Here is a 16,450-nt window from a genome sequence, read left to right as displayed (position 1 = left end):
CAAATGCCTTGGAACAGTTTCCTGTTTTCTTTTTTTTTTTTTTTTTTTTTTTTTTTGTCACTGTGTTCCAACCAGGCATTCACTCCCACTGTGTCACAGAATTGCTCCCATAAAGATCACCACTGGCGGGACCAGCAGTTAGGGTAATGGCTATGTCACTGAACTCCCATAATCACCACTGGCCACTGTTCAATTTTGTGGTTAATTCTCAGGTCTCATTTTGCCTTATCTGGTAACACACTGACTTGGGGCTCTCACTCCAGCTCATGGCTTTGCAGATCATCAGTGAGCTGTGCACTCCCAGGACACCATCCTTCCTGCACCCCAGACATGCACCTGCCCACGGGGACACCTTCCAGACATGCCCAAACCCGATTGTTTTGCCCCAAATCTGCCATTTTCTCAAACGTACCCTTCTCAGGTGGTAAGCACTGGGCTCTGAGGATTCTAGTTGCTAATAGAGCAGTGTTGGAAACATCACTAACTTCCTTTTCTCATACGCTCTACCTGGTCAGACTGCGAGTTGTTCATCTTCCAAGTAAATCTGGAATCTGATCTCCCCTGCTATCATCCTGGTGCACAGCTTACTGACTTTCTCCTGCCCGGATCACGGCCATTGCCCTCGCTGTGTTCCCATTCATTCCCACACTGAACCCAGCGTTTGTCGCGGTCTGTCAGGTCACAGCTTGGTCCTCTATTCGGAACCCTAGACTGCCGTCCTGCTTACAGTCCAAGTGCACGATGCCCTTGACACCAGCGAGACATGGAGCACCCTTCCTCCCCTCTCTGACCAGACAGCCTCCCTGGCCCCCGAACAGGGTAGGCTTCAGGGCGTTTGCACTTACCCTCTGCCGTGCCTGAGCGCCATCCAGGCTCTCCCCAGCCTCTGGTTTCTTACGCTGAATAGTCATTGCCAGTGAGGTTTCAGTTTCCGGGCCGTTCTGGTCTTGCTGCTCTATTTTTCTTAAACATAATACATGATTTTCCTTTCTTGTTTATAATTGCATCCTTTCTTATTTGTATTTGCATGTTTTTCCTATTTGGATGTAAGATACAGTTTTTTCTTTTTTTTAAAGTAAATTACTACTGTATTCCCAGAATCCAGAATAATCCCTGGCATGTATGTAGCACTCAAGTATTGCTGAGTAAGTAAATGAATTAAGAAACCAAAGTAATGTGTCCATGGCTAAAAACCCGGACGCTCTGTCCCATTCTCCAGAGGTAACTGCAGTTGGTATGTTAGTGTGTGCTTCCACACTGTCCTGTGTGTTAGTGCACGTTCACAGAATCGTCTGTCATAGCAAAGGTGTCAGGCTACACAGCGTTCTGGTTTTTTTTTTTTTTTTTCACTTTTTAATTCATGGACCCCTTTTCAAGACATCTGTAGCTTCCCAACTTTGTTTATTCTGGCCTTATTGTATCCCATCATATGGATATCCATGATCTAAGGTTTCTGAGACGGTTACTTGACCCATTTAATTTCACCGCTACGGTAACCATTTTCGTCCTACTTTTTGTACCAGGTTAGTAGTTCTGTAGGTTGAATTCCTGTAAGACTGCTAAGTCATGCCAGTTTGCCCTCACCGTGGGTTCTGATGAGCACACACCTATCAACAGTGTATGCGATTCTTTTTTTCTCATACCGCAATCAACTTTAAAATAGTGGCTATTTCAGTTTCTACCTGTGGTGTTACTGGAAGTGTGTGGTGGTGGTGGTGGTGGTGGTGGTAATGGGACAAATCCCCCAGTTCCTTAGAGGCAGGCTCGCCCTCAGCCCCTCCTGGAAACAGCTCGTATTGTTCTGCATCTCCCAGTGAGAGTTCGTGGCAGCCGCAGCAGCCAGCCTGGGCGCCCCCAAGCCAAGGCTCGCACCTTGTGTGCGGGTCGGGTCAGCATTCGCCGAATCGAGCAATCTCTCATCCTTAGACCCGAAGCTTTTGTCTTATTTCCTCCTAGATCCAGTCAGATTGGCTCGGGCATCCTATTTTACTTGGGAAAACAAGTAGAATTTGTTTTGGCTGGAAACTGCTCATTGTGTAAACACAATGTCTTAAACTGAGGAATGAGCATTCCCTAAGAGACGAATCAGGCGGTGGGCACGGCGTGAGCAAGCATCCAGGCAGACGGTGGGAGAACCTGCCAGGACCACGTGCCGCGTGCACCGACCAGTCCCCAGTACGTTAACCGCTTGCTCGCAGCTTGCCCGGCTGCGAGACATGGACCAGAAGGCGCTTTTCTAAGTGAAACGTGCAGCTCTAGCAACTTTCAACTCGCGGGTTAGCGTACGGGCTCCGGACGGACTGCGCAGGCGCACCTCCTCTGGTCCTCGCTCCGACCCGGAGGCCCGAGGGACGTGTGCGTGCGCGCAGCCTGGGGCGGGGCCCGCGCGCGTGCCGGTTGCCTAGATACCGTGTGTACGCGATAGAGGCGGCTTGAGCTCGAGAGCAGCCGAGTCCGCGGCGTCGCTAGCTGAGCGGGTGGCCCCTCATTTCCCGAGGAGCCCGAGGAGGAGCGGGTGAGACTCCCCGCCAGCTGCCGGCCCCGGCCCGGGGGAGGGCGGGCGGCCCCACGGCGTCTCGCTGACCCGCCCGCCCTTCCTCCCGCAGCACCCTGTTTCTCCGGTCTGCGGAGAGCGATGCCGCTCCCCAAGACCATGTTCTGCGCGCAGCAAATCCGCATTCCCCCTGAGCTGCCGGACATCCTGAAGCAGTTCACCAAGGCTGCGATCCGCACCCAGCCCACCGACGTGCTGCAGTGGTCCGCGGGGTAAGAGCCCCTAGACACGCCGGGGCCCCAGCCACACGTGCCCAGTGAAGCCTCCTTCCCGGACCCGGGTCCAGAGCCTCGCTCAGGACGCGCAGGGTGGCGGCATCCCGACCGAAGTGCCTGCCTCGGCGCCCTTCGGTCTGGGCGGTGAGCCCCGGCGGCGTTGCGAGAGCTTGCTTCCCTACGGCGTCGTGGCAACTGTTGCTGGAGCGAGGTTCTGCACACACCCTACATGTACAAAGCAGTCACACCGGGTGGAACGTTTCTGCCTTGTGCTAGAAACTCACACCACTACAGCCACTTCGTTTTATTTGTGAAATGACTTGGCAAGAAAGACTATTTTAGCTACCCCCCTGCCGGCTGAGTCACCGCAGTTGAGTACTTACTGTGAGGTATGAAAACCAGCGCAGCTTACGTGGTCCTCAGGCTGCCCCGCAGAGCTGACCGCACGCGACCGGCAGTGCCTTCTAGCCCTTTCCAGGAACAGATTCATGATGTTAAGGTTTTAAGTCAACAGACCTTAGAACCATTAACATAAATATGTTTGAACTTACAAGAAAGCTTTGTTCCCTTTCAGTAAACCCAGATGTAGACAAAAACTCATTTTTATTCATGACGAGATTAGTCGCAAACTTAATTTACTCTTTTTTACATTTGCTTCTTTCATGAGAAAGAGGAGGACAGGGACACAGAAGAGGCAGACAGACAGACATCCCCATCAGGATCCCACACTGCGCTCCACCCCCAGTGGCGGCTGGCCTGGGGCTCCCTACACACAGCACTGGCCAGTGTACTCAGGCCGGTGCACACTGCCCCTGCCCCAGCCTGGGCCCTAACTTAGATTTCTCGGTAACCAGCAGGTCAGACTGTGCTGTCTGTAAACCTTACGAGGCGAATTCGTTTTCCATGGCTACTGCAACAAATGTTAAAACCCGTTTCTGCTTCCCGACTTCTCACCTCCTTGAGCTGTGGCCCTCTACTCCTGCTCAGGGCCTTCCTCTGTCTTTAAAGTCAGCATCTTCTAATTGCCCTGTCCACCCTTTTCTAAGGACACTCGGGATTGCATTGAGGAGCCATCGCCATAACCCAGGGTAAAATCCCCCATCAGCAGAGTCCCCGTGACCGTGGAAAGCAACATTTGCAGGGACCCGCCAGCCTGTCAGTCCAGGGCTTGCCTTCTGAGACACACTTTTGTCATGGCATCGGAAGGGTTCTCACTTGTTCTTGCTTAACAGAATCATGGCCTCTTGTTTTAACCTTTATTCAAGCCTAAATAAAAGTTAGATCTTAAAAAGGATTTATTCTCACTGTACAAAAAATTCTAAAGATTTAGCAAATTTTTTTCTTGGAACATTTGATTGTATTTGATAATATTGGGTTGTCAGAAGAGTCATGACACATTTTTGCATAGAAAAACATAGAGTGACCAGCAGATGGCGTAATGGCCATGTCACTGGACCTCCCACACGGTTGACTGCATTTCGAGTCCCCGACCTGGCAGTTTGAAATTCACACCTGGGAGCATGTCCGTGCGTTCCCAAGATCCTGGGAGGAGAATGGAGGAAAAGGGGTTGCAGTGTGACCACCCCTCTTGGGGGTGTGTGTGTGATTTCTTGCTTTCTGTCTTTCTGTCTCCCCAGCAAGCACATGTCTCCTATAGCAAGAAAAAAAAAAAAAAAAAGACTTTTCCAACAACCCAAAACGTTGGAGACCATTGTTACCTTCACTTTAAATGAGATTTGCTTGAGATCCCCCTGAGAGCTCCATGGTACTGATTTCTCCGAATAGCCATTTTAGAGTGTAGAAGACAACCAGGCATTGCCCGTTGGACTGTTTGTCCCAGCTCTCTCAGAACATGACCTGGTAGGGAGAGACGTTCAGACACGGCTCACATTAAGAGGGAACTGGGAATGGGGTCCATGCAGGGTCCTAGGAGCTAGGCAGAGGGACTTTGGTCTTTTTTTTTTTTTTTGCTATAGGGCACGTGTGTTTGCCAGAAAGACAGATAAATAGAAAGCGAGAAATCACCCCCACCAGGGGGATGGCCACGCCACAATCCCTTCTCTTCCATTCTCCTCTTGGGATCTTGGGCATGCACGCACACGCACCCGGCGTGAGTTTAAGCCACTGGGTCCAGGACTCGAACCACAATCAACTACATGGGAGTTCAGCAACATAGCCATTACGATAACTGCTGGTCTCCAGCACTTTGGTCTTTGAAAGGCTTCATAGGCAGAGACTAGGGCTGCGGAGGCAGAGGGGCTCCAGGAAGAGGCAGCAGCGTAGGGAGCAGGGAGCCTGGAAGGCAGGATGGCACTCTGCCGAGAGCTCTCCTGAGACAGTCCTGTTTGCTCAGCAGAAGGTTCTTTTTAAAGGAGGTGTTTGGGTGGCTAGACGACAAAGGTGACTTCGTCTTGCTGCAGAGTGTACCGACCCTGCTGGTGGTCGTCGGCTGCTCGCAGTGTGTCCTCGTGCTACCGCGCAGCACCCAGTGTGGCAGACACGGGAACTGGGCAGTCAGGCTGCTCGGCTCACGGCTGCCCTGGAGGACCTGGTCTGGCAGCCGGGAGGGCATGGAGGGGAGGAGCACCCGCGTGGCAGGGCTGCCAGCAACCTCCTGGCCTGCACCGTCAGATGCCAGCAGTGTCCCCTCTCGTCAGAGGTCTCCAGGAGTTGCCAAACGTGGGGTGGGCAGCGGCTAAATCCCCCTGATTGAGAACCTTGCTGCAGACGCTGTTGAGCTGCGAGTCCTTTGATCAAATTTCCTCAAAATAATTTCCTCAAAATCAGTGGGAAACCCCGTTTTGAAGTGACTTGGCAAAGCTAAGCCCCCACCTCTCAGCCCAGCCCCCTAGGGCTTCAGCCAACATTTGTCAAAGCAGGTTTCTCCTATTTCACTTTTCTTCAAACCTTTAACAAAACCACAGATTGTAGCTCCAGCTGCTTTACAGGCATGAAAATCTGAATCTGAGGGATGAAAAGGGAAAGGGCGGATCTATGAACTTTCTTCCGGTCTGTCAAATATGGGCTCGTGCACATTTAGGGGTGTTACCTATGCAGACTGTTTGTGAGTACTCCTACCTTTAGCAAGGGGTCCCCACACCCCAGGCTGTGGGGCCAGGGCCGGTCCTTGGCCTGTTGCCCTTGCACCCCACCCCCTGCCACAGGTAGGAGGAGGGCCGGGACAAACCAGCTCCCCATCGTTCACACTGCCGCGGTGTTGGGGCTCACGGGACTCAGCCCCGGCTGTGTGATTGCTACCTCGTACATTGCAGTGTGGCAGTGCGCAAACAGGTGCACAGTGTCTGCGGTGCACTCGGGTCATCCCAGGACCAACCACCCCGAATCCTCATCTGTGGAGGGATTGTCTTCCACGAGCCTGGTCCCTGGAGCCAGGGAGGCTGGGACCGCTGTTTTGAAGGACTGCCTGTGGCCCTGGTGGGTGGCTCGGCACCCATCATCCTGGGCAAGCCTTACCCTTCTGCTATCAGAGGTCGTCGGGGCAGCGGGCCTATGGCTATGGCACCAAGCGGCAGTGCACACAGGCGGCAAATTTCTAAGACCCTGTCTGTCCAAACCCCCCACAGAGCCCCCTCTCAACTTGTGCCCCCCCACACACAGGCAGCAGTATGAGTGTCCCAGAAAGGAACAACGGAGGGAGCAAAGGCCAAGCGGGACAAGTGGAGGGGCAGGGCAGTGACCAGTGGTTGACCCCCTCCCCAGTGTGGAAAATCGGCGGCCTTCATGTTTTGGGCCACCTTGGAGTTTCACGTGCAGAGTGGCTTAAGGTCAAACACCTCATACAGCAGCAAGACCAGGCACAGGGGAGACCAACCCAAACTGTCAGGAGTGGGGCAACGGTGCCAGGCCATCACGGGGTCAGCCGTCCGCTCTGGCAACCTGTCATAGCCACTCAGGGTGCTCGGTTGACGGCAGAGCACCTGTTCAGGAAGCCCCTCTGAGAGCTGCCCTCGGTGCTCCCGGAAGCCAGAGACCAGCCTTTCATTAGCTGCACTCTGCAGGGAACCGAGGCATGAGAGAAGGTAAAGTCCAGCAAGGTGGAGGAGCAGGACTACGCCCTGGCCCTGGGGGTTAGAGCTCTCCTTTCTGTAATCACTGTTCTCCAGGGTCCTTTAAGAAAGCACATAAATGAGGTGATTTTTGTGTATTGATGAGCTTTCATGGTTGTCTGTGGCTATTAGATATTTTTCAGCTTTGTCACGTGGTGATCCACTTCCTGTAAAGGACAGAATCGAAATGCCTGTGGCAACCCAGAAAACGGACACAGGCCTGACTCAAGGACTCCTTAAAGTGTTGCACAAGCAGGTACGGGCAGGGTCTGTGTGCACATACAGCGGGCGGTACCTTCTCCACGCACTCCCCCTCCCTGCCCTGCCGGTGCAAGAGCAGGGCCACCAGGTTGATGTCACTGCCATGTCACCGTCAAGGGTCACTCAGTGATGCAGTATGCCAGGTTTGGTGGGATCTCTCCCGTTTACAGAACCCAGGGTAGCTACTCGCGAGCTCAAGATTCTACGGCTAGAAGGGGCAGCTCAGGACCCTCTTGAAATACGTGTATACGAGGGGGTGCCCGCGCCCAGGCAGTGATCTGCCTTCTTCCTCGGCACACAGACTCGCCCTTCATGCCCGTGGTGGCAGTCCACCTGGTTTGCAGTCCTGAAAGTCAGGCCGGGAGCTGCGGTGTCCCTTCTCCCTCCGCCATTCTGGAGAATGAGCTGATAGGCAGGGCATGACGGATTCAAGGTGACATTCAGAATAAGTGGACTGCATTGCTACTAATACAAAATGACACCAATGGTATGACCTGGATTTTTTTTTTTTCATTTATTTATTTTTTTCTTTGAATGAGAGAAACAGAGAGACAAAGAGAGACACAGAGAGACAAGCTCTTGATCTGCAACTCACCTCATCTCAGCCAGTCCCGGATCGTGGGTGTGTACCTTCCCGGTGCACAGAGGGAGGCCTCTAGATCGGAACCCAGAACTCTCCCGTGCACATCAGCCTTGCAGAGTGCTGCATTTTTGCTGTGCATAGGCTGCTCCCTCGGCTTTATTTTTAAAGTAATTTATCCCATTGTATGTCTCGAAGTTCTGTGTTCCTGTACAAGGTACACTGAATTCTGAGTGGGACCTTTCATGGCTCTCTGCTTTAAGGGAGATGAATAGCCATGGAATGTAGCTTAGGAAAAGACAATGCTGAAGTTGCTCAAAGCTCACCCCACAGAATACTGCTAGTGGATAGCAGAAGGTATCAGCTTTCATAGATTGTTTAAAATAGTGGAAGGGGGAACCAGCAGTTAGCATAATGGCTGTGTCATTGGACTCCCACGTAGTCGACAGCGGTTCGCGTCCTGGACCTGGTGGCTTACAACTCATGCCGGGCGCGTGTGCGTGCGTGCCCGAGATCCCGAGAGGAGAATGGAGGAGAAGGGATTGCGGCATGACCATCCCCCCGGGGGGTGATTTCTCGCTTTCTGTCTCTATGTCTCTCTCTGTCTGTCTGGCGAGTGCACGCGCCCTATAGGGGAAAAAATAGTGGAAGGAATACATTTATTTTAAATTAAAAATGTTCCTTTTGGTTTTGCAATAGGGTTGTACACTCACTGAAGAGAGGCAGAGAGGGGGAAACTGAGAATTCACCTCTTGGGGGATGGCCACTCCACAGCCCCTTCTTCATTCTCATCTCATATGTACAGGCACCCAGCGTGATTTTCAAGCTGCCAGGTCTGGGACTCGAACCCCAAAGTCAGCCACATGGTATCTAGGTACCTTAATCTCCATACCACCAGCTGGCCCTACATTTATTTTTTACTTTTAAGGTTTCTCCTGTTTAACTGCTGACATGTTTAGGGGGCTGGGTTTTTAAACCTTTTAGTTTTATTTATTGAGGTTTATTTTTCATCATGACATGTTTCCAACAGACAGTGGAGGCTCATATTCCCAGTACTCGCATGCTAATGTTGTCAGGTCTGAGCGTGCGTGGTGTTTGCCTCACCCTCCCCGCCTCGCCCCTCCCCGGGCTGCCGGCTCACTGCCATGAACTGCCAGGCCGGGCACTCCATGGGTATTTAAATATGCACAAGCGTTATATTGCTTCACAGGTTTTGAGCACTTACTCGATGGTGTCATGCTGTGTTTTCTAAACAGTATAGCCATAAGCAATACGTGGAATTGGAAGATCTTGAGCAGAAGTGGAAAAACTTGTGCCTGCCACTAGAAAAATTCGCCGCCATCTTACAGTTGGACCCTTGCGAACACCAGATCGAGTGGATCAAGTTTTTAGCGCTCGGATGCAGCATGCTCGGCGGGGTACGTACCGAGAATAGCACGTTAATTATCGGGTGCCATCAGAGGCCTGCCTGAAGGGTAAGTTAGGGTTCAGAAACTGTAGGAAACTCTTCTCTGTTTTAGTAACCTTGCCTTAGAAAAGCAGTTGTGTTGTTTTTCCAGAAGACCTAGTTTGCTTTCAGGTTTATGGTTGTTTTAATTCATAAAAATTAAATACCTACGAATACCTCAATTTAAGATGTCAACAGTAGATAAATATAGGGATACTATTAAAGTGTATTTCAGTTTTAGAAGATAATGTGTTGATGTTTTGTTAAACGAAATGTCGTTTTGTAAACTGAGACTACGACTTTTTCCTCATCTGTGGAAAGATGCAATCTCAGGAGTTAGTCAAAATCTCTTTGTACCTGGGGCTAGCAGGTGGTGTAGAAGTTTAGGCACTGGATCCCACGTGGCCGGCTGTGTGGATTGAGCCCTGGGCCTGGTGGCTCGTGTGCCTGCATGTGTGCCTGAATCTCCAGAGGATGCTGGGAGAGAAGGGACTGTGGCGTGGCCACCACCCCTGTCCCCAGAGTGATTTCTCACTTTCTCTCTCCCTGTCTGTCTCTGGTGAGCACATGTGCCCTGGAACGACAGCGACATAAAACCTATTAATACCTCACAGAGTACAGTTCTGTTGATGTTAAGGTACGAGGCGTGGATGAGGGCGAGCCCCAGGGTTATGAAGGGCTGAGTTGGTGGTCTTCGTCGGTCGGGATGGGGCAGGGAGAGGGGGGAACCTGGAGATGTGGCAGGACGCCCTCAGAGGGCTGGTGCCTCTTTCCTACCGAGGTGTCGCAGTCACACCGCACAGTACACACGGTGGTTGACTGAAGGAAGGTCACCATGTTAAGCTTATGAATAAGGGGGTTCAGGGACCGACAGATGGTGTAATGGCTATGTCGCTGGACTCTCATGTAGTCAGCCTCGGACATAGCGGCTTAAACGCACGCCGGGCGTGTGTGTGCGTGCCCAAGATCCCAAGAGGAGAATGGAGCAGAAGGGATTGCGGGTGGCCATCCTCTCTGGGGGGTGATTTCTTGCTTTCTGTCTCTCTCTGTCTTTCCAGCAAGCACATGTGCCCTATGGCAAAAAAACTCAAAAAAAAAAAAAAAAAAAAAGAAAGAAAGAAAAAAGAAGCAGGTTCAGAAAAGAGAGCGGCTCCCTTTACTGTGTAGATGAAGTGTTATTTTACTCCGTCCCTTCTTCTTCGGACACCAGAGTCCATAACTGAGCAATTCATAATCCTGGCCTCACGGCACACACCGACTTCAGCCCATGCAAACATCTTTTCAGGCCCATTTTAATTTGTGAATATGTGAAAGTTCTCTGTATAACGAGCACCCGTGAACCTTCCGAGGGTCACCACTTCCTGATGGGCACCTCTGGCTCCTGTGTCCTCCTGCTGTCCTGTCCACCCACCCTCCTGTTTTTCCACCACTCAAGCAGTAACTCTCCTGCCGTTCAGGAAACTTTTATTTATTTACTTATTTTTGTGTTAGCTTGTTATAGGTCATGTGTGCTTACCAAAGAGTGACAGGGGTGGCCATGCCGCAGTCCCTCTCCAGTCTCCTCTCAGGATTTTGGGCATGCATGCACATGGAGGCCGGCGTGATTCTCAAACCAGTGGGTCCTGGATTCGAACTGCATAGTTGGTCACGTGGGATCCACCAGTTTAATGTCCACACTACCTGCAGGCCCTAGGAAACGCTTTTATGTATACATGCCAAGAAGCACGTTACTAGATTTAGGTTGGTTTTAATGTTACAAAAAATAATGGTCTAGGGGCCAACAGGTGTGGGGATTAAGCACAGGATCTCATATGACCAACTATGCGGTTCCAGTTTTGGACCAGGAGGCTCGAAAATTCCCGGGCACATGTGCGCGTGTGCCCAAAATCCCGAGGGGAACAGAAGAGAAGGGCTTAGCATGGCTGTTTCCTCTGGGGTGGGGGGAGATTTCTCATTCTGTCTGTCTCTGGCGAGTACATGTGCCCTATGGCAAAACAGCAAATAAGGAGTCGTTAGGAACCTCCTGGCACTTTCTTCATTCCAGAGTGTATAGCTGTCTTTTTCCTTCCGCATGGCCGCAGACTGCTGTAGTGCACGCACCCTCTGCTCTGCGAACCCCTGTACTCACACACGATCTCCTGGCTCTGCTGCTGGCCCTGGGGAGAAACTGTATAACTTCAGGAAGGTGAGGTTAGGCTGGGGGCCGTACGATAGCCAGCAGGGGTGCCATGCACTGGCCAGAGGGCTGCTCAGGGGGAGACAGCGAGTGGCTGGGGGCCTGCCGCTCGCAGACCGGGCTCACCCAGAGCACAGACAGGCCCGCGTGCTGCTGGGGAGGTGCTCCAAGGAGAACAAAGGCAAATATGTTTAGGTCCTGGGGAAGTTTTTGTGTCGCTTTGTCCATCTGGGACTTGGTGAAATCAAGGTGGTTCTTCCTGCTTGCGCACAGTGCCCTCCCCCGGCGGGGCGTGATCACACCGCAGTCCTTCGTCCTCTATTTCTCTTTCCCATCAGGATTTTGGACACATGCACGCAGGTGCCTGGTGTGTTTTTCAAGCCACCAGGGTTGGATGTCAACTATGCGTGGCTGTGTGAGATCCAGCTCGTCACGCGCAGGGCTTAACCACTGCACTACAGGGCCAGCTCTGAAATCAAGATTTTAATGACATAAGATTAATGTCTAGTGTCTGAATTAATGTTTGAGGTTCCTCTCTCTAAACGTGGTTGTGGAGTCTCACAATCTGAGACTCGAGAGTAGAACAATTTATGTTTTGAGATCCATCTTTATCATTTCTACCTTCGTAACTGTGAAGATTACCCACTAGGTTTAAAACAAGCTGAATCGGGACTAGCAGATGCGTAACAGTTACGTCGCTGGACTCCCACATAGCCAACCGCAGTTCGAGTCCCAGACCTGGTGGCTTGAAACTAGGGTGCATGTACGTGTGTGCCCAAGATCCCCAGGGGAAAATGGAGGAGAAGGGGTTGTGGCATGACTCTCTGCCCTGGGCAGTGATTTCTTGCTTTCTGTCTCTCCGGCCGAGCACACATGCCCCAGAGCAAAGATGAAGTAAAATAAAACAAACCAAGTCTGCTTTGGAAAGTGAGGCCTCTCATTTGCTCGTGCTGTGGGCACTAGGTGGAGACATTGTGTTAAAGACAGAGCTCCACCTTCTACACCGTCTGGGGAGCAGCAGAGAGGACAGCGTTCCTTGTTCTCCCTGCAAAGTGTGACTTCGTGTTTCGGGAGTGGCTTTACACAGAGCAGTCCACTTACCGGTCAGTGCCTGTCCCTCACTGAGGCCACCTTTGGCTCATGGAGGCTGTGATTCTTTTCTGGGGCACCAGGATCCCTTTCTGCTTGTGCAAAACCCTAGCCACTCTCTGCTCTTGTCCAGAGGGCTCTGAACTCGGGCCGGGTCAAGTGTGAGCGCTGGTCCTGCCGCCTTCAGAGGAGTGCGGTCGCCTCTGCTCTACCCTGCTTCCCCCACCCCGCCAGTGCAGAGTGAGAGTTGAGACACCCCCAAACCCTTCGGCCTGGCTGGGCCTATTGCCCTGGCCTGTCGGAGGGAGAGGAGGGGTGGTTGTCCTCTGTGGACCAGTCCCACGGCGGGAGTCGTGGTTGGGCTCACATGTCTCGCCGGAGTCACCTGTGCTGGCCATCATGACCCCACGTCCCCTTTCTGGTCAACACGGGAGGCGTCTTGTCTGAAAGACGGCTGCTCTCCAGGACCACGGCCCACGCCTGGGAAAACCCTCCACCGGCTTGGTGCAGCCCCTGACCTTCGGCAAGCCCAGACACGTGTTCTAGCTGAGAAAGCCTGTGCGGATGATGAGACAGATGGGAAGGGTCTTAGACGCCCCTTCAGGGCGTCTCCCCACTGCGCACAGGGCGCCCTCCACTGTGCTTCCGCATCTGGGAGTCAGGGGACTGTTGGTTGTCGTATGTCCACACCAGCCAGGGAGGTGTGAGCACACTGTTCACATGGTGATTGCAGTGGAGACCGAGGAGGGGTGAGGAGGAGAGGGAGTGGGGCTCCCGTGGAAAAGCAGTTACAGAGGCCGAACCAAGCAGGTTAGTCGTTTCTAAGGGCCCTCTCCAGACCTTCGATTAATGGCCCCACGGCTCCGGGCAGGCGTCTGGTGACTGGTGATTACATTGCTAAGAAACATCTAAACAAAAAGGTTTCGGGCTCGTTAGCAAAGACAGCGAGACTTAGTCACGCTCTTCTCTCTGGGCAAAAGGAGGAAGCGAGTGTAAGGTGAGGTTCAAAGATGGAGGTGCTTCTGCTTCAGAGGCTTGTGTGCCACCTGGGAGCAGCCAGGACTTTGTAGCTGTGAGGGAGCCCATGAAAGTGGGGCGCCTCACTGGATGACACTCTGTGTTTTATTTTTAAAATTTTTTGCTATGGGGCATGTGTACTTACTGAAGAGAGGCAGAAAGTGAGAGGGAGTGAGAAATCACAGCCCAGGGGGATGACCATGCCACAATCATTTCCCTCCCCTCCCCTTAGGACTTGGGGCATGCACGCACACATGCCTGACGTGTTTCTCAAGCTACAGGGTCAGTGGCTCAAATTGCAAAGTTGGCCATGTGGGACCCAGCCGCCTTTACCATGCCACAGGCTAGCCCGTCTCTTAAAAAAACTTATTCCTTTTTTGTTTTAAATTTTGCCAGACAGGCCTTGCACTCACTGGAAAGAGAGAGAGAGAGAGACAGGGGCATGGAGCATGGTCACGCCATGATCCCGTCTCCATCTCTCCCTTCTTTGGGAGTTTGGGCACACAGGCGCCGGCATGGGTCTTAAACCGCTGGGTCTGGGATAGGAACTGGGCAGTCGGCCATGAGGGATCCGGCGCTTCACCCGCTATGCCGCAGGCCTCTTCTCTTCCTCTCCCTGAGCTGCTGTACCACACTGAGTTCCTGGACTCTGCGCCACACGGACATGCTCCCAGACCTCTCCTGCATCCCACGGATGGCTCCTTCCCTCCGACGGTTTGCTTAACGTTAGCTGCTCAGTGAGACCTTTGCTGGCCACCCTGGCTCTCTTTCCTCTTCTTTCTCTCTCTCTCTCTCTCTCTCTCTCTCTCTCTCCTTCCTTCCTTCCTTCTCTCTCTCTCTTTCTTTCCTCTCTTTTTTTTTTTTTTAAAAAGAAATCTTTCTTTTACTACCTTTTAACTCCATTTGTTATTATTTTTTAATTTGACCAGAGAGGCGGGGAAGCAAGCTGCTAGGTCTGGGATTCGAGCCATGGTCTGTGCTGTGGGAATCCAGCGCCCTGAACCACCTGCTGGTCCCATCTCGCCCACTTCTCTAGCACTCGGAAATGCAGGTGTTGCTGGCCCTACCGACCAGAGTGCGAGTGCAATGAGAGCAGGTGCTAGGCACCAGTCCGCAGCGGGCACTTGGAGAACACGGTGTCAGGGGGTGCGTCTCTGCGTGCGTGTGCGGGTGTGTAGTGTCATGTGTAACCACTGTGAGTCCGCCACCTGCCTTCCTAGTGAGGAAGAGTTCCCTGGCACACCATGGCCAAGGCATTGGAGGCCACAGGGCAGGATGGTGGGAAGAGGAGACTCGGGCTCTGCTTTCTAAAAAGATAGTTAATTGAGGGTTTTCCACCTCTCCTTAAAAAAGCATCTTTTTTCAGCAAAGGTGAGGTGAGCCAGTTGGAGGTGAGAGGCTCGATACCAGGCAGACCTTGGCTTCTGGGCCTGTAGCTCCTGAGCCCTGGAGCTTCTGGTCTCCTGAGGAAAACCTAGGCCCATTAGCTGCCCCTGTCATGGACAGAACGCTCTGGAAGCTTCTGCCCTGAGCTGGTGGAGGACTTCCCCCAAACAGGAGTTCAGGCTGACAGTGGGGGACAGGGCTGGCTGGGACGGGGCTGCCCCGAGGCTGAGCTGACAGTGGGCAGGAGCATTAGTGACACCCCGTCTGCAGGGGAGAAAGGGCCAGTGCTTCCCTGTAAGCAAGACAAGGCCTGGAGCCCTCTGTGTAAGCAAGGCCTAGAGCCTGGGTGGCTGGGACGTCACGGGGCCAGACGCCCTGCCTGCCCCCCCGAGCCCCGCCTCCACAGGTTGTGCCTCTGGATGGTAACAGAGGTCACGTAGCCCCTGGGCCCATCCACGGTGTCTGAGCTGCAGAGGCTGCACAGTTCTGCCCTGACCCTTGATGTCTGAATTTAGAGACACTGGTGCTTCCTCTTGTCCGTGACAGTCATTCCCATCTTAGTATAAGATAAAATCCGTGAGGGCCAGCCAGTGGCATGGTGGTTAAGATGGCTGTTTGAGTCCCGGACCTGGTGGCTTGAAAAACACACTGGGTGCATGTGCATACGTACCCAGGGTCCCAGAAGGAGGAGGGATTGCAGCGTGGCCATCCTCCCTGGGGTGCCATCTCACTTCCCTTCTCTCTCTGTCTCTCTGGTGAGCACCCACACCCTATAGCAAATGCGAACAGTGCTCTGTGTGTTTCTTTCTGGCCTTTTGCATCCAGATCAAACTTTCACATTTCGTTATGATCGTTATGCGTCCACCTCTGTTCATTTAATGGACACTTTGGAAGAACCCGCGTACAGTGTGCCTGAGCATTCATTCTGCTGGTGCCCGCTTTCAGTTTCAGGGGCTCGAATAACTGTGCCCTTGCCCGTCTGTCCCGTTTCTAGTCGATCAACTCCGCAATGAAGCACCTCTGCGAGATCCTCACCACCGATCCCGAGGGCGGGCCTGCTCGAATCCCGTTCGAGACTTTCTCCTACGTGTACCAGTACCTGGCCGGATTAGACTCAGACATCTCTCCTTCGGACACGGAATCCTACCTTGCCAGTTTAGGGGAGATTGTGTGAGTACAGCACCCTGGGAGGGGGCAGGCTGACTCTGGAGGGTTCTTTTCTCTCTCTCTCCTTGCTTTTCTGGGATAACATGTCCCCACAAATCCTGCCTTTGGTAGAAGTAAAGATCACCTTTACCTACGCTGGTATCAAAGCCCAGGAGCGTGAGAAAGCAGCCCCTGGGGCAGTCCTTTACACGGGTGGTCCAGACCAGGGTGAGGGGTGGGTTCTGTTTTCTTTTTTTTCTCATCCAAAATACACTGTGCATTGGCTCAATCAAGCACATCAACATATATGTTCTCAGCAAATGATTTCCCAATTTTTGTGTCCTGCATACCTTGCCTTTTGTTTTACCATCCTAGGTTCCCCATCCCCACCCTCTGCCATGTCCCATCTTCCTCCTCCATTGTCCCTGACATTCATGATTGCCCTCAATGGCTTCCGCCCCCTCCCCCCCCATTCAATTGTTCTACCAATGAACTCAATTTGTCTAAATATA

General features: G+C 52.6%; 1 protein-coding gene across 2 annotated transcripts in view; it reads left to right on the top strand.

Moving 5' to 3' along the window:
• Positions 1-2,414: 2,414 nt before the first annotated feature.
• Positions 2,415-16,450, top strand: part of ROPN1L (rhophilin associated tail protein 1 like) — a 20,501-nt gene continuing 6,465 nt past the window's right edge. The window contains exons 1-6 of one of the 2 annotated variants that reach the window (XM_014585848.2): positions 2,415-2,515; positions 2,607-2,766; positions 6,969-7,092; positions 8,934-9,095; positions 15,787-15,962; positions 16,071-16,134. In XM_014585848.2, coding sequence (XP_014441334.1) covers positions 2,636-2,766; positions 6,969-7,092; positions 8,934-9,095; positions 15,787-15,962; positions 16,071-16,119 — 642 coding nt within the window. In that variant the 5' untranslated portion in view covers positions 2,415-2,515; positions 2,607-2,635 and the 3' untranslated portion in view covers positions 16,120-16,134. Of the gene's footprint in view, positions 2,516-2,606; positions 2,767-6,968; positions 7,093-8,933; positions 9,096-15,786; positions 15,963-16,070; positions 16,135-16,450 lie in introns of those variants that run through there. The other variant, XM_006143308.2, reaches the window with a different exon arrangement.

This window comes from Tupaia chinensis, unplaced genomic scaffold (genome assembly GCF_000334495.1).
Source record: "Tupaia chinensis unplaced genomic scaffold, TupChi_1.0 Scaffold000096_1, whole genome shotgun sequence".
Taxonomy (NCBI): domain Eukaryota; kingdom Metazoa; phylum Chordata; class Mammalia; order Scandentia; family Tupaiidae; genus Tupaia; species Tupaia belangeri.
This window is presented reverse-complemented; position numbering and strand designations above follow the sequence as displayed.